General features: G+C 43.0%; 1 protein-coding gene across 1 annotated transcript in view; it reads right to left on the bottom strand.

The window, feature by feature from the left end:
* Nucleotides 1-25,421, bottom strand: part of LOC132771183 (hexokinase HKDC1-like) — a 79,680-nt gene that overhangs the window by 37,201 nt on the left and 17,058 nt on the right. Inside the window, exons 2-4 of the mRNA XM_067465688.1 lie at nucleotides 8,223-8,385; nucleotides 7,044-7,192; nucleotides 1,285-1,404 (exon numbers count right to left, since the gene is read on the bottom strand). Coding sequence (XP_067321789.1) covers nucleotides 1,285-1,404; nucleotides 7,044-7,192; nucleotides 8,223-8,385 — 432 coding nt within the window. The remainder of the gene's footprint in view (nucleotides 1-1,284; nucleotides 1,405-7,043; nucleotides 7,193-8,222; nucleotides 8,386-25,421) is intronic.

Below are 25,421 nucleotides of genomic sequence, written 5' to 3'. Positions count from 1 at the left end.
GGACCAAGCAAGAACTTGATAGGACAACCATGCCAGGCATCTGAAAAAAGAAAAGAAGGAAGAGAAAAATAGAAGAAAGAGGAAAGAAAATCTGCCAGAAGAATTAGCGTAGAAGGCTATCCCACAAACAATCCACAGGCATGACATATATACAGAAAAATCATAGCTACTCGTATTAACAAGCTTTCTACGGTGTTCTGGTTGCTGGTTGCTTCTGAGGACCGTGCTCTGACCTACAAGAAGCACTGCCTGAACATCAAGCAAAAAGTGGGCGCTAGAAACAACATCATACGAAAGCTGACTGGCACAACCTGGGGATCACAACCAGACACAGTGAAGACATCTGCCCTTGCGCTATGCTACTCTGCTGCTGAGTACGCATGCCCAGTGTGGAACACATATCACCACACTAAAACAGTGGATGTGGCTCTTAATGAGACATGCCGCATTATCACAGGGTGTCCGCGTCCTACACCACTGGAGAAATTACACTGTTTAGTCAGTATTGCACCACCTGACATTCGCCGGGAAGTAGCAGCCAATAGTGAAAGGACCAAGGCAGAGACATCTCCAGCTCATTCCCTGTTTGGGTATCAGCCAGCACGTCAACGACTTAAATCAAGACATAGTTTTCTTAGATTTACAGAGACACTCGCTGGAACACCTCAGCAAGCGAGAGTCCAAAAGTGGCAGGCCCAAACCCAGCACCTCAATCCGTGGGTGATACCAAATGAGAGACTCCCCCCTGGGCACACAGAAGATTGGGCGACTTGGAAGGCACTGAACAGACTGCGCTCTGGCACCACGAGATGCAGAGCCAATCTTAAGAAATGGGGCTACAAAGTGGAATCCACGACATGCGAGTGCAGAGAAGAACAAACCAGAGACCACCTGCTGCAATGCACTCTGAGCCCTGCCACATGCACAATGGAGGACCTTCTTGCGGCAACACCAGAGGCACTCCAAGTGGCCAGATACTGGTCAAAGGACATTTAATCAACTACAAGTTTGCAAAATCTGTGGTTTGTTTGTTTTTAATCTGTTTGTTTTGTTCTGTTAGAAATGTAATCCAATGGTATAGTTGCTGATGACACGATAAATAAATACAGTGTTCTATGCATCCTGTTATCCAGTATTTTTGTATCCTTTCTAGAAGTCATTACTTAATAATTACTTTCTAGCACAAACAGACATCACTATAGTACCTCCTCTAATTCAAACTGCTCATTAAGAAGCCTGCTAAAGATTCGGTGTAGTTAATAAACTACAAATAGTGTCACTTACCTCTGCTAATTTACTTTGTTTACAAGGAAATGAAAAAGTAAACCCAATGGGCAATTTCTTATGCTTTATGTCCTTGGTCTCCATAAAGTCTGCGATGCAATCGGTTATATATTCAAAGAGCTGCCTCAAATCAAGGGAAACATACCAGTTATTATCGTTATCAGTGAATGCACACACACAAAATATTCCCTCCCCAGGTAAGGGTTCCACAAAGCTTCTTCACTTCACTTCACTTTATTTTATTTCTTACTTAGTCGCTCTCCACCAAGGTACTCCGAGCGACTTACAGTCTTTACTGTAGCATTTACACAATATTAAAAAAATCAACATAAAAACATTCAACATTCAACAGCTCAAGTAGAACAAGAGCTAAAACTGGATTTTTATTAAGAGTGATTGTATTTCCCCTGCAATTCAGTCTCTTGCTATGCTGGTTAGAATGCTGTTCAGTACAGGGAGTTAAATACTTGGATTCTAGATGGATGGATGGCTTGACCTTGAAGGAGCTGGGGGTGGTGACGGCCAACAGGGAGCTCTGGCGTGGGCTGGTCCATGAGGTCACGAAGAGTCGGAAACGAGTGAATGAATGAACAACAACAACAACAGCTCTTAAACTGACCTACAGCACATGTATTTATTTATTTATTTATTTATTTATTTATTTACAACATTTGTATCCCGCCCATATCAGCCCGAAGGCGACTCAGGGCGGCGTACAGGTCAGCAAAATTAGATGCCATATATAAAAATACATACATCAATAAAAAGCAAAAACATCACAATACATTTAAAAACCATAAAAGCAATGAATAACAAACATTAAAAAAAAAACTATGTCTTCTTGTTCAAATCCTCAGCCATTCCATCATTTTAGCTGTTCCTAGTTCATTTTCCGGTTTGAGTTTTTCTGGTCATGCTGTGGTTCCAAAAGCTTGCTCAAAGAGCCAGGTTTTCACTCTTTTTCGAAAGGTCAGGAAGGAGGGGCCGATCTAATTTCCCTAGACAGGGAGTGCCACAGCCGAGGGGCCACCACAGAGAAGGCCCTGTCTCTCGTCCCCGCCAAACGTGCTTGTGAAGCAGGCAGGATCGAGAGCAGGGCCTCCTCAGACGATCTCAAGTTCATAGGGAGAGATGCGTTTGGATAGATAAGCTGGGCCAGAACCGTTTCAGCATAGGTTTGCTGAAATGATGAAAATGTGGGTGAGTAGAGAACCATGGAAATGACTTCAAGCTACTTCAGTGCATTAAAATAAGAAAGAGAGGAAATAGGTTGTTGAATGATGGTGGAGCCATGGGTCAGGAAAATAATAATAATAATAATAATAATAATAATAATAATAATTTATTTATACCCCGCTCCATCCCCCCCAGGGCACTCGAGGCGGTTTACATGAGGCCATGCCCATCAGTACAATAATACAATATTACAAAAACATAACAAAACCAGAAAATAAAATACATAAAATAAAAAACCCAATATAATAGACGATACAGCAATATAAAATCAAACATTAAAACACAAAGGAATTTCACTGGGCGGGGCCAATTCAAAAATAGAATTTTAAAATTTTAAAAACACTGGGACATAGGGCAATGTAAAAATGTCGGGAAGGGGGATCCGGGGATGAGGAAGGATTTATTGCACATACCATAAAATAAAGGTCATTTTGGTCAGGGAGTGTCCTACATTCAATCTTTGAAGGCACATTGAAATAACCAGGTTTTCAGGTTCCAAAATCATTCCAAAGACACGTGCCAGGTAGAATTGGTTACTGAGCAGTTAAATTACTCAGAGCATAGAAGCGCCAGACCAAGAACGACATGGACAAGTCACCAAAAGATTAGCAGAGGAGGGGCAATGAAACTATATTAGCGGAGACCATGTGCTTGATCTTTCTCTTTCGCCACGATTGCCTCTCTGTGCTGGACACTTGTTACTACTTGAACACAGTTCAAGAACTGGAACAAAAATTAAAGGATTGACATCAAGGATTCTTGGCAGATGAAAACCAGTTCGAGCATATTTAATTAAAGCACAGTGGCAGATAAGGAAGGGCAGATAAGGCACAGCATGCATGCCACAGACAGGCCTGTAGCTGGAGGGGGGGGGCTAGGGGTTCAAACCCCCCCCCCCTGAAATTTTTCAGGTTAAAAAAAACCCTGGTTTACTCATGAATTTTAACTGGTTAACCAAATCCCCATGCTAAGTCTATGAGATGCAAAAAAATTAAGAGTCCCTCCAGAACTGCATGCACTATCTCAAGCAAATATTGACAATTTATTCACACTGTCATTACTTGCAGCAATAGCCAATGTAGTGAAGCAACTAAGTTGGGGGGGGGGGGGGGAGTGTTGAATGCTCTCATTAAGGAGGCCAGACTTGGTGGAGGTGGTTGACAAGGGCAGAGCTGCAGGCTCTTGAACGACGCTCTGCCCCCTGCTGCGCTCTTTGCTTCAGCGTGAGCTAGGAGGCAGGTTTCAAACACACACACACCCCAAAATTTTCAACCCCCCCCCCCCCCCCCAATTTTTTTTCTGGCTATGGCCCTAGCCACAGATAATGTTAATTTCTGGAGGCTGCAAATCCAGGGGTCAGCTTGAATCCCAAGTGCCTTTCTAGGGATGTCTGACATAAGTAACTTTCACGAATATCAACACAACTGTTAACTCTAGTGTGCTCCTTTCATGTAAATAGAAGGTCAGGTGCTGCCCTCTCCTTTTTGTCTTGTATTTTATTTGTGATGTATTTTGAAATGGTCAGATGACTAGTCAAATAAATAAAATTATTATATATTAACTTTCATTAAAATTAATATATATTCTTTCTCATAATTCTCTATCTCACCAGTGCAAAGGAAGGAAAGTGGGGAAAAGCAACTTGAAGAGTGGAGACCCATCTTAACCTGTCAAGGTCTGTCTTTGGAGATGGCTAGCTATCCCATGATGTTTCCTTATCTTCTTCTCACTTTCTTCACTTCACACTGCTTTCTTCAATCAGAACACCTGACTCCTGAAAATGGAGTCCACTCTCCATCTTGGCATGCTGACAAGAGAGATTCCCACAGGCAGCCACCGGAAGTGACGGTGTATCATGGATGGCCTCAGTGGGACTCCGTTTTGCCAGCGTACAAAGATAGTAAGAAAATGGGAGAAAGTTAAGGTGGGATAATAAAACTATGCTTTAAGAAAATAGATAAGTCCAATTAGGTAGGAAGATAAGCAGGAACAAAGTATTCCAAAGTAGGGATCAGCAAAGTTCAAAAGCAAAATCCAGACTTTGTAATAAAATCCAAAGAACCAGGAAAACATTGATCCACAGCATGAATATATAATCACAAGAGACAAAGTGTCCAACCATAAACAAGAAATCCTTGACATGAATCTTCCAAGCAAGACTTCCATGGGACAAGAACAAGAACTTAGCAGGATTCTGAAATGATGCTTCATCTGACTATATTTACCAAGGTGGGAACTTTATATCCCTCCATTAGGCTATTCCAAGCACCCAGAAACTGGTTTCGTTTTCCTTGACAGCCTCTCACCCTTATATCTCGAAGCCTGGCAGAATGGCGAAGGCCTTGGCCGAGCTGTCTGTTTTGGCTAATTTCCAGCCGTCTGCCTATTTGCTTATTATCTATCTGCTCATTAGTTTCTCCAGGTACCAAGTTGTTTTCAAACCCCAAATCCTGGGAACTCTCTGGGTCAGGGAGTAAACTATCATCCCTATACCCTGTAGGAACATTCTCATGGGTAACTACACTTTGAACCAGTGTCCCTATGTCATTCTTTGCATTAATATCATTGACCAGACCATCGCCATCTTGACCCTCAGTGATATCATTCCCCACATCTAAAGCACCTTGATTTTGAAACACAATCACAGGCTGAGCTCCAACAGCTGACAGGAAGAACAAGATGGTCTCACTTCTCCTTTCATGTACAAGGCAAAAGGATAGTGCAGAGCTTGGAAAATCTACTTATTGGATAACAAATATCAGAATCCCCCAGTCAATATGGTTATTGGGAAATGTAGTCTAAGGCAGTTGTCTTTTCAAGCTCTGAGAGTCTGGGAAGTTCAGAGTAAGATTTCTGACATACAGTCCCGTTCCCCCATCCCCTCCAATGTCTTGGAGATGTCCCAATGGCAGGCTTAGTTCTGCTTGCAAATATTAAAATTAGATTGGGCCAATAACTGGTGACTTTCTACCGCTGTCCAATAGAGAGTGTCCTAACCTACTGCATTTGCACATTGTTTGGTAACTGCACAGTGGCAGATAGGAAGGTGTTCCAAGCGCTCACCACTTCTGCACAGAGAATTGTTGGTTGACCCTTCCCCTCTTTGGAAGAACTTAATAGATCCCACAGACTTAAGAAAGCCCAGAGCATTCTTGAGAATTCATCACACTCAGCATTTTTTTTCAATTATTGCCATCTAGCAGATGGTACAGTGCGACAAAGACAAGATCAAACAGACTGAGAGGTAGCATTTATCCTACAGCTATGACTATGTTGAACTCCATGGTTTCGTGTTGATGTGGCATTGGGAGCTGTGCGGTGATGGTTGGGGTATGGAAGGATGGGTATGTTGTTTTGTGATATGTGCTAAGGAAGGCATTCGATTTCATGGTGCAATAGCATAATGACAATAAAGCTATTCTATTCTAAAAGACAAGATTTATGCTTCATTTATTGCCCATTAGATCAGTGGTTCTCAACCTTCCTAATGCCATGATCCCTTAATAGAGTTCCTCATGTTGTGGTGACCCCCAAACTTAACATTATTTTCATTGCTACTTCATAACTGTAATTTTGCTACTGTTATGAATTGTAATGTAAGTCTCTGGTGTGCAGGATGTATTTTCATTCACTGGACCAAATTTAGCACAAATATCCAATACGTCCAAATTTGAATACTGGTGGGGTTGGGAGGGGATTGATTTTGTCATTTGGGAGTTGTAGTTGCCGGGATTTATAGTTTACCTACAATCAAAGAGCACTCCACCAACTATGGAATCGAACCAAACGTGACATTCAGAACTCCCATGACTAACAGAAAATACTGGAAAGATTTGGTGAGCATTGACCTTGAGTGTTGAAGTTGTAGTTCACCTACATCCAGAGAGCACTGTGAACCCAAACAATGATGGATCTGGACCAAACTTGGCACAGATACTCAATATGTCCAAATGCGAACACTAGTGGAGTTTGAGGAAAGTAGACCTTGACATTTGGGAGTTGAGGTTGCTGGGATTTATAGTTCACCAACAATCAAAGAGCATTCTGAACCCTACCAACCACGGAGTTGGGCCAAACCTCCCACACAGAACTCCCATGACTAACAGAAAATACTGGAAAGATTTGGTGAGCATTGACCTTGAGTGTTGAAGCTGTAGTTCACCTACATCCAGAGAGCACTGTGAACCCAAACAATGATGGATCTGGACCAACTTGGCACAGATACTCAATATGCCCAAATGTGATCACTGGTGGAGTTTGAGGAAAGTAGACCTTAACATTTGGGAGTTGAGGTTGTTGTTTTCACCAACTTGATTCTGAACCCTACCAATGACAGAGTTGGGCCAAACTTCCCACACAGAACCCCCATGACCAACAGAAAATACTGTGTGTTTTGGTGATCTTGGTGACCCCTCTGACACCCCCTCATGATCCCCCTAGGGGTCCCGACCCCCAGGTTGAGAAACGCTGCATTAGATAATCAGCCACTGAGAGCAAAGCCCAGAAGAAAACAGGTTACTTACATCATTCCCACGGCCTTGTATAATTTCTTTAGGTGTTGGGTAGAATTGACTTTCCATTTGAACATTTTGCTTTCCATCTTCAGATACTTTGACCCTCAGAACTCGAAATTTGGAGCCTCCAAGGTCTAAAGCAAGGAAGTCACCCTTTTCTGTAACACAGTAGGAGAAATGGTATACTCACTACATTCTTGTGGGTTTTTTTGGGCTATAGGGCCATGTTCTAGAGGCATTTCTCCTGACGTTTCGCCTGCATCTATGGCAAGCATCCTCAGAGGTAGTGAGGTCTGTTGGAATTAGGACAATGGGTTTATATATCTGTGGAATGGCTGGGGTGGGGCAAAGAGCTCTTCTCTGCTGGAGCTAGGTGTGAATGTTTCAACTGACCACCTTCATTAGCATTTGAAGGCCTGGCTGAGCCTGGGAAAATCTTTTGTGGAGAGGTGTTAAGCTGTGCCTGGTTGTTTCCTCTCTGCTGTTTTGCTGTTTAATTTTAGAGTTTTTTAATACTGGTAGCCAGATTTTGTTCATTTTCATGGTCTCTTCCTTTCTGTTGAAATTGTCCACATGCTTGTGGATTTCAATGGTATAATGGTATAATCTTCCACACTTCGCTTAAATCACATACAGAAAGCAGAGTCTTTGTAGTAAATTAGACATGGATACTGGATATCTATTATTCTCGGGGTAATAATACTTTATATACAACTTTAAACTTTCACAGATGTCGCTTTTCCCTCACAACTCTTGACTTTCAAATGCAAGATTTTTGGGAAACTTCAATGTAGTAATTCCTGATAAAAAGGTAAAGGTCGTCCCCGGACATTAAGTCCAGTCATGTCTGACTCTGGGGTGTGGTGCTCATCTCCATTTCTAAGCCGAAGAGCTGGCATTGTCCATAGACACCTCCAAGGTCATGTGGCCGGCATGAGTGCATGGAGCGCCGTTACCTTCCCACCTATTGATCTACTCACATTTGCATGTTTTCGAACTGCTAGGTTGGCAGAAGCTAGGGCTGACAGCGGAAGCTCACGCCGCTCCCTGGAATCGAACCTACGACCTTTGGGTCAACAAGCTCAGCAGCTCAGTGCTTTAACCCACTGTGCCACCGGGGGTGTAATTCCTGATATAATGTTTATATTATAATGATAGTGACAGAAGAAACTCCAAATCGCTGCTTACCTGAGCCATCAGGAAGTGATCGTACAAGTGTGGGCAACATTTTTACCGCAGCAGTTGGATTGGTGTCTCTTCCCAGACCTTTCACCATCTCTGACCGGAAACGGGTCATCACATCAAGGAGGACGTCATCCGAAAGCCGCATGTGGTAGAGGTACCGATCAACCTGTGGCACATAAAGGATCTTCATTATTGTTGATATATCTGAATCATAGAATCATAGAGTTGGAAGAGACCTCGCGGGCCATGCAGTCCAACCCTGCCAAGAAGCAGGAAAATCCCATTCAAAGCATCCCCAACATTTGAGGGTGCTACTGATCTATATCACCCTATAATCGGGTTATCTTGGCAAGATTTGTTCAGAAGAAGTTTGCCATTGCCTTCCTCTGAGACGGAGAGAGGGCATGGCTTGCCCAAGGTCACCCAGTGGGTTTAATGGCCAGCTGGGAATTTGAACTCTGGACTCCAGAGCTGAAGTCCAGAGCTCGAAATATAAGATCACATGGCTCGCTACAGGGTTAGTATTTGTTGTTTATTCATTCAGTCAGTCGCTTCCAACTCTTCGTGACCTCGTGGACCAGCCTACACCAGAGCTCCCTGTTGGCCATCACCACCCCCAGCTCCTTCAGAGTCAAGCCAATCACTTCAAGGATACCATCCATCTATCTTGCCCTTGGTCAGCTCCTCTTCCTTTTTCCTTCCATTTTCCCCAGCATAACTGTCCCAAGCCAGGGCTCCCTGTCAGCCATCACCACCCCCAGCTCCTTCAGAGTCAAGCCAATCACTTCAAGGATACCATCCATCTATCTTGCCCTTGGTCTGCTCCTCTTCCTTTTTCCTTCCATTTTCCCCCAGCATAACTGTCCCAAGCCAGGGCTCCCTGTCGGCCATCACCACCCCCAGCTCCTTCAGAGTCAAGCCAGTCCCTTCAAGGATGCTATCCATCCATCTTCCCTCATAGACCAGCCCATGCCAGAGCTCCCTATTGGCCATAACCACCCCCAGCTCCTTCAGAGTCAAGCCAATCACTTCAAGGATACCATCCATCCATCTGGCCCTTGGTCGGCCCCTCTTCCTTTTTCCTTCCATTTTCCCCAGCATCATTGTCTTCTCTAAGCTTTCCTGTCTTCTCATGATGTGGCCAAAGTACTTCATCTTGCCATCTCCTATTCTTCCCTCCAATGAGTTGGGCTTTATTTCCTGAAGTATGGACTGGTTGGATCTTCTTGTAGTCCAAGGCACTCTCAGAACTTTCCTCCAACATCACAATTCAAAAGCATCTATCTTCCTTCATTCAGCCTTCCCTATGGACCAGCTCTCACATCCATAGGTTACTATGGGGAATACCATTGCTTTAACTATGCGGATCATTGTTTCCAGTGTGATGTCTCTACTCTTCACTATTTTATCGAGATTGGACATTGCTAAGAATATTGGAAGAACAATTATGTTAAGAGAGTGGGAAGTAATATGGAGTAAAAGGCTAAAATATGCATATGCATCAGATTTACAGGAGAACTGGCTAAAAATTATGCATAGGTGGTATATGACACCACAAAAATTGGGAAGAATGTATAAACAAGTAAATAAGAATTGCTGGAAATGTAAAGTGCATGAGGGATCCTTCTACCACATGGGGTGGTCATGTGATAAGACAAAGAAATGTTGGAAAATGATACACTTAGAATGTAAAAAAATCTTAAAATTAGAGATCCCACTACAGCCGGAGATATATCTCTTGGGAATGTGGGACGTAGATATCTTTAAAGACAAAAATAAGGAAAAACTTTTTACCTTCTTTTCTACAGCCACAAGAATGGTGTATGCTAAAGTATGGAAACAGGAGGAAATACCTAACAAAGGAGACTGGATTGGGAAAATAATAGACATTAAAAATATGGATGAGCTTACATATTGGTTAAGGCAACATAATGGATGAGTTGTAAACCCAACAGATTGGATGGCATTACAGGAATATATAGAGAGAAAATAGGGCTGGTCGGTTTCGTTCGTTAATTTCGTAATTCGTTATTAATTCGTATTTAAATTAGCTTACGATCCGATATTGAGCCATGCAGGAGCAATTAAAAATCGAAACAAATTTTTCAATTTATTTCGTCATTGTTTCGTAATTGTTTCGTAATTGTTTCGAAATTGTTTCGTAATTGTTTCGTAATTGTTTCGTAATTGTTTCCGAATGTCTGGTGCAAGTTTTAGGGTTGTTGTTTGTTTTATCAGTGATAAAAAATAAATTATCACACCAACAGTCAACAACAGAGGGAGAGGGAAGCTTCAGAAGTTCCCCCTGTCCCATTTGGAGGGGGTTTTTTTGCATATTGCGCAATCGCGTCCGCCATTAACGAATCGATTCGTAATTGTTTCGTAATTGTTTCGTAATTTACAAAATTTCGTATATTTCGAACTTTTTTAAAGAAAAATTTCGGAATTCTTTTTAAAAACGAAACGCAAAACCCCCCTAAAAACGAATCGAGTTTAGAAACAAATTTTTCCATGGTTACCCAGCCCTAAGAGAAAAGATTGGTTAAGTTGAATGAAATAAGAGAGATAGACAGAATATAATTTACACTTTCTCTCCAAACATAAAGGGAAGATACGACATGAAAATGAAAAAGGAGAGAAAGAAAGCAAAAAAAGGAGAGAAAGAAAGCAAAGTAAGATGAATGGAGGTCACGGTGTAGGTCGATGTTTGTGGTGGTGTTTTTTTTTCTCTTGTTTTTTTCTTCGTTTTTTGGGTGTATTGGCTTTTTGTAAACGTCCATTATTGGTTATTATTGTTTATTCTTGTCTATATGTTGATTTTATTCTTAACGTGTGTTGAAAATCAATAAATATTATTCCAAAAAAAAGAAGAGAGAGATTGGACATTGCTCTCCTCCCAAGAAGTAGACGTCTCCTGATTTCCTGGCTACAGTCTGCGTCTGCAGTCATCTTTGCACCTAGAAATACAAAGTCTGTCACTGCCTCCATGTTTTCTCCCTCTATTTGCCAGTTATCAATATAGTGTACTGCCCCAGAAGAGTAAACATTTTTGCACTGGCTAATAATGATCTGACCCAAAAATGCGAGCACAAATAGCTACAATGGCCTTTTACATACTATTGACACAGATTAACCGTACAATCTTCTTGAGATCCCCATACAACCTGGGGGGGGGGGGGGAGCATCATTAGAAGAAGAAAAAAACCCAAGGTAATCCATTTGTCAATTGCCGAGAAGTCACACAAAAGTTAGTAAACTTGTCCGACTGGATGTTGCAAGCATGGAAGGATGTTTTCCCAGAAATGTAAAGTATGCTACAGTAAACTCCAGAATTCAAACAATGTTTTCAATACTTCATGCAATGCTATATATAGAATGATGAGTTGTAGTGTCACACATTTGTGCTCAACTCAATCATACTTGGGCTCTTGATAGCACAGACAAGGACATTTATCTGTTTGTTGTGTTTCTGACATAGTAACCTTAAGGCTATCAAGGGGTTTTCTTGGCAAGATTTGTTCAAAGGGGTTGCTCATGGAAGAGTTAAAAAGGACTAGACAAGATCCTGTAGGGTAAAGATATATTGTTAAATACTGAAGTTGGGGTTGTCTATACCACTATGTCTTCCATTTCTATGTAAGGTGGTGAATGCTGAACAATGAAGAAAACTCATAAAAAGAAAATCAACTGATATGAGATGTTGTTCTGGAAAAGACTTCTACAGAAACTGTCAGGATTTGGAAATACCTCTGGCCTAACCACTAGGCATGGTTAGGTTCGGTCGGAATCTTTGTAATTCGGAATAAATTCGGAAAGATTTGCTTTTTGAAGCGATTTTGAAGTTTTTAAGGAAACCGGAAGTCCCTTTGCCCTTCCGAAGTTTTTTCTGCCATTTCTGTTACAAAGCAGTGAGTCGGAAATTATTCAGCTTTTCCCCACTTCTGGTCTCAAGCCTGGGAAGCATTTTAAATCAGACTGGATGAATTCCCTACTTTTCCTCTCCCTTCGCTTCTGGTCTCAAGCCTAGAAAGCATTTTAAACCAGACTGGATTGATTTCCTGCCTTTCCTCTCCCCTCGTTTCTGGTCTCAAGCCTGGGAAGTGTTTTAAACCAGAGTGGATGGATTTCCTGCCTTTCCTCTCCCCTCGTTTCTGGTCTCAAGCCTGGGAAGTGTTTTAAACCAGAGTGGATGGATTTCCTGCCTTTCCTCTCCCCTCGTTTCTGGTCTCAAGCCTGGGAAGTGTTTTAAACCAGACTGGATGAATTTCCTGCCTTTCCTCTCCCCTCATTTCTGGTCTCAAGCCTGGGAAGCGTTTTAAACCAGACTGGATGAATTTCCTGCCTTTCCTCTCCCCTCGTTTCTGGTCTCAAGCCTGGGAAGCGTTTTAAACCAGACTGGATGGATTTCCTGCCTTTCCTCTCCCCTAGTTTCTGGTCTCAAGCCTGGGAAGCGTTTTAAACCAGACTAGATGAATTTCCTGCCTTTCCTCTCCCCTAGTTTCTGGTCTCAAGCCTGGGAAGTGTTTTAAACCAGACTGGATGGATTTCCTGCTTTTGCTCCCCCCACTTTCTAGAGTAAAACAACTACTTTCAAAGTAAAGGCCATCTAATTAAACAGGAAATAACACTTTCAAACCATTAAGGAAAGATTCAGAAGTCTTGGAAGTTACAAAAAGCTTTGAACATTTTTTTCTGTGAAATTCGGAATTTTACTTCCGAATCGAACCACCAGTGCCCCCTACATCCGAAACGAGTTTTGAACCATTTTTTTCATCAAACAAGGCTACTAACCACCTGTAAAAGAGTTAAGCCACTATAATTAGGGTGTAGTGGTTAATGCAATGGGAGTAGTATATAGGTTGTAGTTATACTAAGTTTGATGAGACTTGTTGAGGGACAGATGGTGTTTTGCAGAGTGTGTTGGAGAATTGTTGCTGTGAGTAGAAGCTGTAAAGTTTGTATATTTTGTATATACTTTGTATACTGTTACAAAAAAGGAGAAAGATAAATCTTCTCACTTATTTGGGAAAGAACAAAAGTCTCTGTGTTTTATTGGTCACATAAAAGACCACTACAACTGTGCTTTCGGATACCTGGTTCTTTAACCAGAACTAATAGAGCTCTGGCGTGGACTGGTCCATGAAGTCATGAAGAGTCGGAAACGACTGAACAAATTAACAACAACAAGAACAATAGAGTCACTTCCACAAGAACAGGAGTTTGATGACTGCATAGAACCCCTATTATGTTACAGTAAGTCATAACAGGATCAAGTGTGTGTGTGCATGTGTGTTAAAGAAAATCTTATGCTGTTAATTATTATGTGCAGCTGCTAATGTAGGTCAACTAGTAAGTTTGGACCATACCCGGTGGGGTATAATTGTATGGTTTTTAGAATACAGTTTAGCTTTTGCTCTGAGGAGGCTTTGTTCAGGCATTTTGCTCAACCATTTCTACTGCTCTCTCATTTGGATGTAGATGAAGAAGCCTTATTATGAAGAATTTTGGTCCAAAAGCAAGGCGCTGGCTGCTGGAGCTGATGAACAACTGCACTGCATCCTGTCACATCCCCAAAAACTGGAGGAAAGCAAGAGTCATCGCCATCTTGAAGCCAGGCAAAGACCGTAATGATCCAAAAAGCTACAGACCAATCTCCCTGTTGTGCCACCTCTACAAAGTTCTGGAGAGACTTATTTTGCATAGAATTATGGAAAAAATAGACCCCTGCCTGATTCCACAGCAAGCTGGCTTCAGGAAAGGCAAAAGCTGCACATCGCAAGTCTTGAACCTGACTCAGCACATAGAAGATGGCTTTGAAAGGCAGCAGATCACAGGAGCTGTCTTCATAGACCTGTCAGCAGCCTATGATACTGTGAACCTCCGCCTCCTCCTGAGAAAAATGTATAATATCACAAAGGACTACCATCTCACCCGCCTCATAGGAAACCTGCTACGAAACAGGAGCTTTTTTGTTTAGTTCCATGGCCAGAGAAGCAGATGGCGGAAACAGAAGAACGGCCTGCCTCAGGGGAGCATGCTTGCTCCATCCACTTTCAACACCTACACAAATGACCAGCCACTGCCAGAAGGGACAGAGAGTTTCATCTATGCTGTTGATCATGCCATCACCGCTCAAGCAGGGAGCTTTGAGATGGTTGAACAGAAGCTCTCTGAAGCTCTAGGTGCTCTTACTGCCTATTACAGGGAAAACCAGCTGATCCCCAACCCATCTAAAACACAGACATGTGCCTTTCATCTCAAGAACAGACAAGTATCCCGAGCTCTGAGGATTACCTGGGAAGGAATCCCACTGGAGCATTGCAGCACACCCAAATACCTGGGAGTCACTCTGGACTGTGCTCTTACCTACAAGAAGCACTGCCTGAACATCAAGCAAAAAGTGGGTCCTAGGAACAATATCATACGAAAGCTGACTGGCACAACCTGGGGATCACAACCAGACACAGTGAAGACATCTGCCCTTGCGCTATGCTACTCTGCTGCTGAGTACGCATGCCCAGTGTGGAACACATCTCACCACACTAAAACAGTGGATGTGGCTCTTAATGAGACATGCCGCATTATCACGGGGTGTCTGCGCCCTACACCACTAGAGAAATTGCACTGCTTAGCCGGTATTGCACCACCTGATATCTGCCGGGAAGTAGCAGCCAATAGTGAAAGGACCAAGGCAGAGACATCTCCAGCTCATCCCCTGTTTGGGTATCAGCCAGCACGTCAACAACTTAAATCTAGAAATAGTTTTTTAAGATCTACAGAGACACTCGCTGGAACACCTCAGCAAGCGAGAATCCAAAAGTGGCAGGCTCAAACCCAGAACCTCAACCAATGGCTGATACCAAATGAGAGACTCCCCCCTGGCCACACAGAAAACTGGGCAACTTGGAAGGCGCTGAACCAGACTGTGCTCTGGCACCACGAGATGCAGAGCCAACCTTAGGAAATGGGGCCACAAAGTGGAATCCACGACATGCGAGTGTGGAGAAGAGCAAACCACTGACCACCTGCTGCAAAGCACCTTGAGCCGTGCCACATGCACCATGGAGGACCTTCTTGCAGCAACACCAGAAGCACTCCAAGTGGCCAGATACTGGTCAAAGGACATTTAATCAACTATCAAACTCACAAATTTTGTATTTTGCCTGTTTGATTGCTTTGTTCTGTTAGAAATGTAATATAATTGACTCGTTGCCCTGACACGACAAAATAAATAAGTCTTATCGTGTACTGCTTACAAGTTTGTTGCATTGTTGTTGTTGTTTTGTTTGCAACATTGCAAGTTTATGTTTTAACTCTGCTGATAAGAATAAAGTTTTTTCTGTTCTTTTTCCTCTTGTTTGGGTGCAATGTTATTATGTCTTCTGCATTGGACCTGACTGAAACACGCAATGCGCAACATATTAGACTGTCAAAATAGTGGATTCTAAAGCAAATCAAGCCTAAACTAGGTCCCAAGCCTAAGTCCCAAGGTAACTAAAATGAGATTGTTGCCCTTTGGACATATCATGGGGTGATATGACTCACTAGAAAAGACAATAATGTTTGGTAGGTTAGTAGGAAAAGATGAAGACCACATTCCAGATGGTTAGATTCAATCAAGGAAGCCTCGGCCCCAAATCTGCAAGATCCGATCAGGGGCTGTTGATAGCAGCAGGACTTGAAGATCTCTCATTCATGGCATGGCTCAAAATAGAAGCTGACTTGACAGCACTTAATAACAACAAGAAGAATGGATTTTAGAGGCTGTTATCTGGGATCGGTGGAGAGTGGGGCCAAATCAGCCATGTAGGTGACCTAATGGGAAGGGAATTTCCATTTACAAAGGTATTGAACAAATAGGTCTGTCTTGTACTCAGACAGACATAAACATGTACTCATGAGACACATTTGGGTATATAGTGCCCGTTCTTGATCTCATTTGAAATCAAATGAGCAGAAATGATCCACTGCACTTCCATGTAAACAGAGATAACAATCTTTGGAAAGCAAGTGGACATTGCCAGAACCCTGAGTGAGTTGTCAGCATTGATGTACTAGGTGCTGAATTAGGCTTCCAATGCCTCCTTTTTTGTCCAACAGCTACATGGCAAGGAGCTACAACATGACATTCTTTTTTTCCATACTAGGGAACAAGTGAATCTGTTAAGTTGTAAATGAGTGAGAACTTCTTTCAGCTTAATTTTGGAAAGAAATTCATATATTCACATGTTGTTGTTGTTCATTCGTTCAGTCGTCTCCGACTCTTCATGACCTCATGGACCAGCCCACGCCAGAGCTCCCTGTCAACCGTCACCACCCCCAGCTCCTTCAAGGTCAGTCCAGTCACTTCAAGGATGTCATCCATCCATCTTGCACTTGGTCGGCCTCTCTTCCTTTTGCCTTCCACTTTCCCCAGCATAATTGTCTTCTCTAGGCTTTCCTGTCTCCTCATGATGTGGCCAAAGTACTTCAACTTTGTCTCCAGTATCCTTCCCTCCAGTGAGCAGTTGGGCTTTATTTCCTGGAGGATGGACTGGTAGGATCTTCTCGCAGTCCAAGGCACTCTCAGAACTTTCCTCCAACACCACAGCTCAAAAGCATCTATCTTCCTTCGCTCAGCCTTCCCTAAGGTCCAGCTCTCACATCCGTAGGTTACTACAGGGAATACCATGGCTTTGACTAGGCGGATCTTTGTTGCCAGTCTGATGTCTCTACTCTTTACTATTTTATTGAGACTGGACATTGCTCTCCTCCCAAGAAGTAAGCGTCTTCTGATTTCCTGGCTACAGCCTGCATCTGCAGACTAAATGTAAAGGTTTTCCCCTGACATTAAGTCCAGTCGTGTCCGACTCTGGAGGTTGGTATTAACAATTATTATTATTATTATTATTATTATTATTATTCTCACATGCCAGTTTATAAACAACTGGAAGTACTGTGACACTACTTTCAGTTTCTCATTCGAACTATAAGGTAAAGGTTTCCCCTTGACATTAAGTCTACTTGAGCCGGACTCTGGGGAGTGGTGCTCATCTCCATTTCTAAGCCGAAGAGCCGGAGTTGTCTGTAGACGCCTCTAAGGTCATGTGGCCAGCATGACTGCATGGAGCGCCGTTACCTTCCTGCCGGAGCAGTACCAATTGATCTGCTCACATTTGCATGTTTTCAAACTGCTAGGTTGGCAGAAGCTGGGGCTAAGAGCAGGAGCTTATGCCGCTCCATGGATTTGAACCTGCAACTTTTCAATCAACAAATTCAGCAGCTCAGCGGTTTAACCCACTTTGCCCCCGGGGGCTCCATAATAATATCTCACATGTATCATTATAAATATGATTTGGGATTTAAAAAAAAAGAAATGTGAGAGGAAACGGCAAGGCTCCATCCCTAAGTCGTGAATATTTATAGAGTACAAACTTATTCTGACAATATTGTTTTGTCCATATTATGGAAATGTAAGCTTCCTCAGTGGTGGCGCCCCTTGCTCTGAAACTGTCTTCCTTTGGAGATTTCTGCTTTCGAGCAATTTACCCACCTTCTTGCCATGAAGCTGGAATGTGTCCAGAGGAGGGCGACTAAAATGATCAAGGGTCTGGAGAACAAGCCCTATGAGGAGCGGCTTAGGGAAATGGGCATGTTTAGCCTGAAGAAGAGAAGGCTGAGAGGAGATATGATAGCCATGTATAAATATGTGAGAGGAAGCCACAGGGAGGAGGGAGCAAGCTTGTTTTCTGCTTCCTTGGAGACTAGGACGCGGAGCAATGGCTTCAAACTACAAGAGAGGAGATTCCATCTGAACATGAGGAAGAACTTCCTGACTGTGAGAGCCGTTCAGCAGTGGAACTCTCTGCCCCGGAGTGTGGTGGAGGCTCCTTCTTTGGAAGCTTTTAAGCAGAGGCTGGATGGCCATTTGTCAGGGGTGATTTGAATGCAATATTCCTGCTTCTTGGCAGGGGGTTGGACTGGATGGCCCATGAGGTCTCTTCCAACTCTTTGATTCTATGATTCTATTATTTATGTGCAAGTTACAAACATATATTTTAGGGTGTAAGAAAATGTTTGCCTCCTTGATGTTTACATTGTTGTGCTTCTGTTAGATATTTGAGGCTTATGGTTTAAGATATTTATCATCTGTGGTTTAATAGCCGCACTGGACTTCCTGGAGAAAAGGGAAGATATAGAAAAAAAACCCCACTTTGCTTCCAATAATAAAGCACGGAGAAACCTGCTTACCTACTTAGGCACATCGCAGGCTGTCTTTTCACTAGATAGGATGACAACGCTATTATCAAAAAGCTAACATTTGTGGATACGTCTTTTGAGGACATGACCTGACCTTTGCTGCCTCCGATTAAGAAGAGGTGGCGTGATTCCATTTTCGCTGCCTGACATTGTTTCCTTGCTAAGTTAAACAGTAAAAAACTGTGAGCATATTACCTGTTAGTAGACTACCAAGCAACAAGTAAAAAGGACTTTCCCACCTGATGGGAATCCTAACCCTAACTCTAACCATAAACTTTACTTTTGAACTACTATTTATTTACTATATTTATATCTCACCCTTCTCGTCCCAAAGGGGACTCAAGGCAGCTTAAAGCAGAGGCAAAATTCAATGCCTTAAACAATTCAACAATTAAATAACATTTAGTTAAAATCTAAATGAGGTTAAAAGCAATTAAAACATAAACAATACCACTTACAGCTATAAAATCACATTATCCAAAATCAAGGTTGGGCCATTCCAATTATTGTTACACATAAATCAAAGACATCTATTGCACTGTATTAGTTGCAGAAGGCTTGTCCACAAAGCCATGTTTTCACTTTTTTTTGTGAAAGTCGAGAGGGAAGGGGTTGATCTAATATCACTGGGGAGGGAGGAGCCACCACTGAAAAGGCCCTGTTTCTCATCCCCACCAACTGTACCTGTGAAGGAGGCGGGACTGAGAATAGGGTCTCTCCAGATGATCTCAATCTCCAAGACGGTCCATAGAGAGAGATATTTATTTCTTATTTACTTCATTTATATACCGCTTTTCTCAGCCCTTAGGCGACCCAAAGTGGTTTTCTCAGCCCTTAGGTGACTCAAAGATACATTCGTACAGGTAAGTTGGGCCGGAACCATTTAGGGCTTTATAAGCTAAAGCCAGCACTTTGAATTGTGCTCGGTAGCATATTGGCACCCAGTGGAGCTGATGCAACAGCGGGGTTGTACACTCCCTGTGCGTTGCTCTGGTGAGCAATCTGGCTGCTGCTCATTGGACTATTTGGAGCTTCTGAACAGTCTTCAAAGGCAACCCCACATAAAGTGTGTTGCAGTAATCTAAGCGGGATGTAACTAGAGCGTGGACCACTGTAGTCAAGTCAGACTTCCCAAGGTACAAGTGCACTAGCACACAAGTTTTAATTGTGCATAAGCTCCCCTGACCACCACTGAAACCTGGAGCTCCGGGCTCAACAATGAGTCTCAAAGAACCCCCAGACTGTGAACCTGCATTTTCAGGGGGAGTGTTACAACATCCAACACAGGCTGTAACCCTATGCCCTGTTCGGCCTTACGACTGACCAGGAGGACCTCTGTCTTGAGTTTCAATTTGTTTACCCTCTTCCAGACCGTCACAGTGGCCAAGCACTGGTTCAGGACCTCTAACAGGTGGAAAGGAGTGACAGAGTTGGACATCGTCTGCGTACACATGACATCATACTCTGAAACCCTGGATGATCTCTCCCAACGGCTTTATGTAGATGTTAAACAACATGGATGACAGGACTGAGCCCTGCAGGACCCCACAGGACAAAGGCTGTGGGGTTGAGCAGGTGTCACCCAACAACACCTTCTGGGAACAATCCTCAAGTGCTCCAGTTCCGAGCACAATTCAAAGTGCTGGTCTTGACCTACAAAACCCTATACGGTTCCGGCCCAGCGTACCTGTCCGAACGCATCTCCCTCTACGTCCCACCTCGGAGTTTGAGATCTTCTGGGGAGGCCCTACTCTCGACCCCACCTCTATCACAAGTGAGATTGGTGGGGACGAGGAGCAGGGCCTTCTTGGTGGTGGCCCCTCACCTGTGGAATTCACTCCCCGGGGAAATTAGGTCATCGACATCCCTCCTCTCTTTCAGAAGGAAATTAAAAACATGGTTGTGGGACCAGGCTTTCAGGCAATCTGGAGGTTAGATAACAACAAAGACGACCATCAATAGTACTTGACAATGTGGAATGAATTTATGGACTCTGAGATGGCGAACGCTGAGCATTAGATTGTTTTATTGATGTATATACTGACTGTTTAAATTGTTATAATTGCTGTTTACATGTTTTATCCATTGTTATGTTTATGCTGGCATCAAATTGTGCCTTTATAAGCTGCCCTGAGTCCCCCCTCGGGGGTTGAGAAGGGCGGGGTAGAAATGCCCAAAATAAATAAATAATAAATAAAAGAAGGACTGGAGCCAGTGTAGAACAGTACCTCCGAGACCCATTCCTGCGCGACGCCCCAGAAGGATACCGTGGTCAACCCAATGAGAGGTTCAGCAGAACCAACAGGGCCACACTCCCCCTGTCCAGCTTCTGGTGTAGGTCATCTACTAAGGCGACCATGGCTGTTTCAGTACCATGTCCCTGCCTAAAGCCAGACTGTGCCAGATCTAGATAATCCATGTCTTCACACCTACACTTGTGAGGCCACCACACATTCCAGGACTGTGCCCAAAAAGGGGAGAGTGGAAACTGGCCAAAAGTTGACAAATTGAGTGGAGTTCAGTGATGGTTTTTTCAACAGCGGTTTTATAACATCTTGCTGGAATGTTGCCTTCCTGTAAGGAAGGGTTATCCATCACCTTCACCCACTCTGCCAAACCCCCTCTGGCTTCTTTATCAGCCAGGATGGGCAAGGGTCTAGGATACATGTGGTAGTCCTCACCTCTCCATTAGCTTCCCGTCCAAGTGGTATCTATTGATTTACTGTATATTCCGGCATATAAGACGACTGGGCATATAAGACGACCCCCAACTTTTCCAGTTAAAATATAGAGTTTGGGATATACTCGCCATATAAGACTACCCCTCTTCCAACACACACCAAATAAAAATTTAAAAAACATCAGATTTGATTTCAATTTGGTAATTTTCCTATTACTGTACCTCCTTCTCTGCCTCTCAGATCTCGCACATGTGCACCTGCACCGCTTCACTGCAGTCTTCAGGAGCGAGATCTGAGAGGCAGAGAAGGAGGTACGGTAATAGGATTCAAGGGCGGGCCAGACAAGTAAAAGAGTTGTGTTTTTCTGGGCCCAGAGCCATTCTATCTCTTTTTTCCATACCCCAGGAGCCCCGGATGCCTGCAGCTTTGTCCGCCCTTCACTTACACCTTCCCGGTGAGGCACCCCTTCACCTCACCATCGAGACCACATCAAGTCCACGAATCCTGATGAATGGATTTTCTTCTACCGTACTTGAACAGCATCGCCCTTAATGCTTTCATACAGTCGCTGCATACGGCAGGGACGTGACCACTGCCATTTTTGAGCTCCCCCCCCCCCCCCCCATATGCGGCAACCACAGATTCTCCAATCCGGATTGGAAGTTTCAACACCCGCTCTATAAGACTACTTCCGGTGTATAAGACAACCCCCGCCATATAAGACTACTCCTAGCGTATAAGACTACTCCCAGCGTATAAGTCTACTCCTGGTGTATAAGACGACCCCTGACTTTTTTTTAATTAGAATTTTATTAATTTTTATATAGATTACAACGAAAAAGTGAGAACAATAAAGTATAGGAAAGTGAGGAAATAAAGAAAAAAAGAGAAAAAAGAAGAAACAAAAAATATACTAATATCCCAAATAACCCCTAAAAAAAAATCTACAAAAATACACAAAAAACACAAAAAAAGAAAAACAAAAAAAAATGACTTCCATTCCATCTTCTTGGATCATATCTTCTTATTATTCAAAAATATAAAATAAGTTCAAAAAGAAATTGTCTCTCTTGTTTCTTATTTTCCCAAATTGTCCAGATAGACGACCCCTGACTTTTGAGAAGATTCTCTTGGGTTAAAAAGTAGTCTTATATGCCAGAAAATATGATACTCATATTTGCATGTTTTCAAACTGCTAGGTTGGCAGAAGATGGGGCTAGCAACAGAAACTCACCCTGTCCTGTGGATTCAAACTGCCAACCTTCTGATCAGCAAGTTTTGCAGCTCAGCGGTTTAACCTGCTTCACCACCGCAGCCCCTTATTCAAACTATAAGTAAGCTATTATTTCAGTTGGGGGGGCAGATCTGGCCACAATGGTCTTGTTACATCCCGAATAGATTACTGCAACGCACTCTACGTGGGGTTGCCTTTGAAGACTGTTCAGAAACTTCAATTAGTCCAGCAGCCAGATTACTCACCGGAGCGTCATACAGGGAGTATACCACTCCCCTGTTGTGTCAGCTCCACTGGCTGCCGATCCAATTCCGAGCACAATTCAAAGTGCTGGTTTTGACCTACAATACCCTATACGGCTCCGGCCCAGCGTATCTGTCCAAACGCATCTCCCTCTACGTCCTGCCTCAGAATTTAAGATCTTCTGGGGAGGCCCTGCTCTCGGCCCCACCTCTATCACAAATGAGATTGGTGGGGACGAGGAGCAGGGCCTTCTCGGTGGTGGCCCCTCGCCTGTGGAATTCACTCCCTGGGGAAATTAGGTCATCGACATCCCTCCTCTCCTTTAGAAGGAAACTAAAAACATGGATATGGGACCAGGCTTTTGGGTAATCTGTCAGATAGACAAAGGACAGTGACGACTAGAATTGATAGGATTTGACAATGTGGAATGAATTTGCGGATTCTGAGCTGGCGAACGTTGAGCATTAGACTGGTTTTATTGATTATGATGTATAATTGATTGTGTTAATTGTTTATAATTGTTGTCTATATATGTTCTATTTTATTGTTGTGTTGGCATCGAATTGTGCCTTTTGTAAGCCGCTGTGAGTCCCGCTTCGGGGGTTGAGAAGGACGGGGTAGAAATACGTGAAATAATAATAAAATAATAAAATAATTGATCACAATCACTGTACTATTGCAGTGGTTTGGAAAGCTCTATTTATGGTGATGGGTAAGTGCAATTTTACCTCCTAAAACTTGTTTAAATAACACAATCTAACTTCTCCTCAGTAGAATAGACTATTTTTTTATTGGCAGTGCCCAAAGTCTACTAGTAGGCAATAATTAATCCTTGTGAAGATATCAAGAGATTACTGATTACCTCCCATTCTGTGAACTATTCTGCTGAGTTATCCAAGATGGGTGTGTGGTTTTTAATGTATCATTCATCACTGATGTGCTGCCAGGAAATAAATAAATATATATATATATATATATATATATATATATATATATATATCTCAAGCAACCCATCACAACACCAGAGGGTTTTAAAAAAAACCCTTGAGTTTGCCACAGGAATTGTTGGGTGTTAGTGGACGTAAACGTGTGTGTGTAAGTGAGAGGTAGAGAGAAATGAGAATACAATCGACTTGCACTAAAAGGCCATGGGCAGGAAAGCGGAGCCAAGCCCCACCATGCTCAATGATAACTTCCCTTTAACTTCTTCAAAAACATTTTTTTCTACCTGCCAGGTTTACTTCCAGCAATTCAATTGGCACCAGTGGTATTCTCTTCCACTCCAAACAGGATTTCCTGTCATTTAAAAAAAGTTAGACTAGTAGGATGTTGAAACTGGAGTATAGGGGGTCATACTCTCTCTCTCCTTTCACTGGGTAAATATAGAAAGATGGGGAGATCCATATAGAAAGATGGGCAAAGCCATCTTTCTATGTGGAAATTATATATTTATTATTATTTATTTACAGTATTTATATTCCACTCTTCTCACCCCGCAGGGGACTCAGGGCAGATTACATATATATGGCAAACATTCAATGCCATAGACACACAACATATATAGATGGACACAGAAGCAATTTAACATTCCAGCTTCTGGGGAGCTGTCACTTCATCGTCCATTTGTGACACTGATGAAGTACTTCCACATTCTTTGCATACTTCCTGGACATTTTTTATGACCTCGTGAATTAGTTAAATTTGGCTCCCCATAAAAGTGGTACCTAAATTTCCTACTTGACAGATGCAACTGTCTTTCGGGCTGCAAAGGTCGACAACAAGCTACACAACTTTGGTCAGGAGCTCACTCCAAACTGGGCTGGCTTCGAACTCATGACCTTTCGGTCAGTAGTGATCTTAATGCAGCTGACTCCCAGCCAGCTGATAGATAGATAGATAGATGATAGATAGATAGATAGATAGATAGATAGATAGATAGATTATGGGATGTTGTAGGTTTTTTCGTGCTATATGGCCATGTTCCAGAGGCATTCTCTCCTGATGTTTCGCCTGCATCCGTGGCAAGCATCCTCAGAGACCACACAAGCTCTGAGGATGCTTGCCATAGATGCAGGCGAAACATCAGGAGAGAATGCCTCTAGAACATGGCCATATAGCCCGGAAAAACCTACAACAACCCAGTGATTCCAGACAGCCATGAAAGCCTTTGACAATGAAGGGGCTAACAGAACTCAGAAATGTTGAAATTCTAAAATGCAAACCTAGAGAGGGGTTTGTGCCTCTCCTCTGGCCTGCAGAAGACCAGAAGCTAAGAGGAGATAATGTATCTAGAAGACACAAGATGCTGTATTGTCAAGTACACCCAGGGTGGGTTACTACGCCCAGGGAGTACCCAAGGGTGGGTTAACACCCAAAATGCTTATCTGTAACAATAATGTGTGTGTTTACGTAGTTTGTAGAAGGTTAGCAGTGAAAGACATTGGAGTGGCAAAATATGAGAAAAAACATGTTTTTGAATGGTTGATCCGATAAGAGAGGTGTGTGCCCATGACACAGTGAAAAGACATGTATATAAGGAGACTGAAATATCCAAATATCAGAGACAGCTCTCTTTGAAGACACTGGTCTGTCTGGGCTGTTTCTCCCTGTGTGGCCACACTTGAAATAAAGAGATTTCTGCTTTACCTCTGGAGACTAGACTCTCTTCATTTTGCTGCCCTCTGTGACGGACTCAGCAAGGACCCCAAGCAGGGGGTCCCCTACATTTCTGGAGGTTCCGCCGAGATCTAGCAGAGGTGCCGGTTTGATGAGATTCTAGAGGTTGTTGGCAACCCATTCCTGAAG

This window comes from Anolis sagrei, chromosome 3 (genome assembly GCF_037176765.1).
Source record: "Anolis sagrei isolate rAnoSag1 chromosome 3, rAnoSag1.mat, whole genome shotgun sequence".
NCBI classification, from domain to species: Eukaryota; Metazoa; Chordata; class Lepidosauria; order Squamata; family Dactyloidae; genus Anolis; species Anolis sagrei.
Note: the sequence above shows the minus strand (reverse complement) of the source record. Positions and strands in the feature narration are given on the sequence as shown.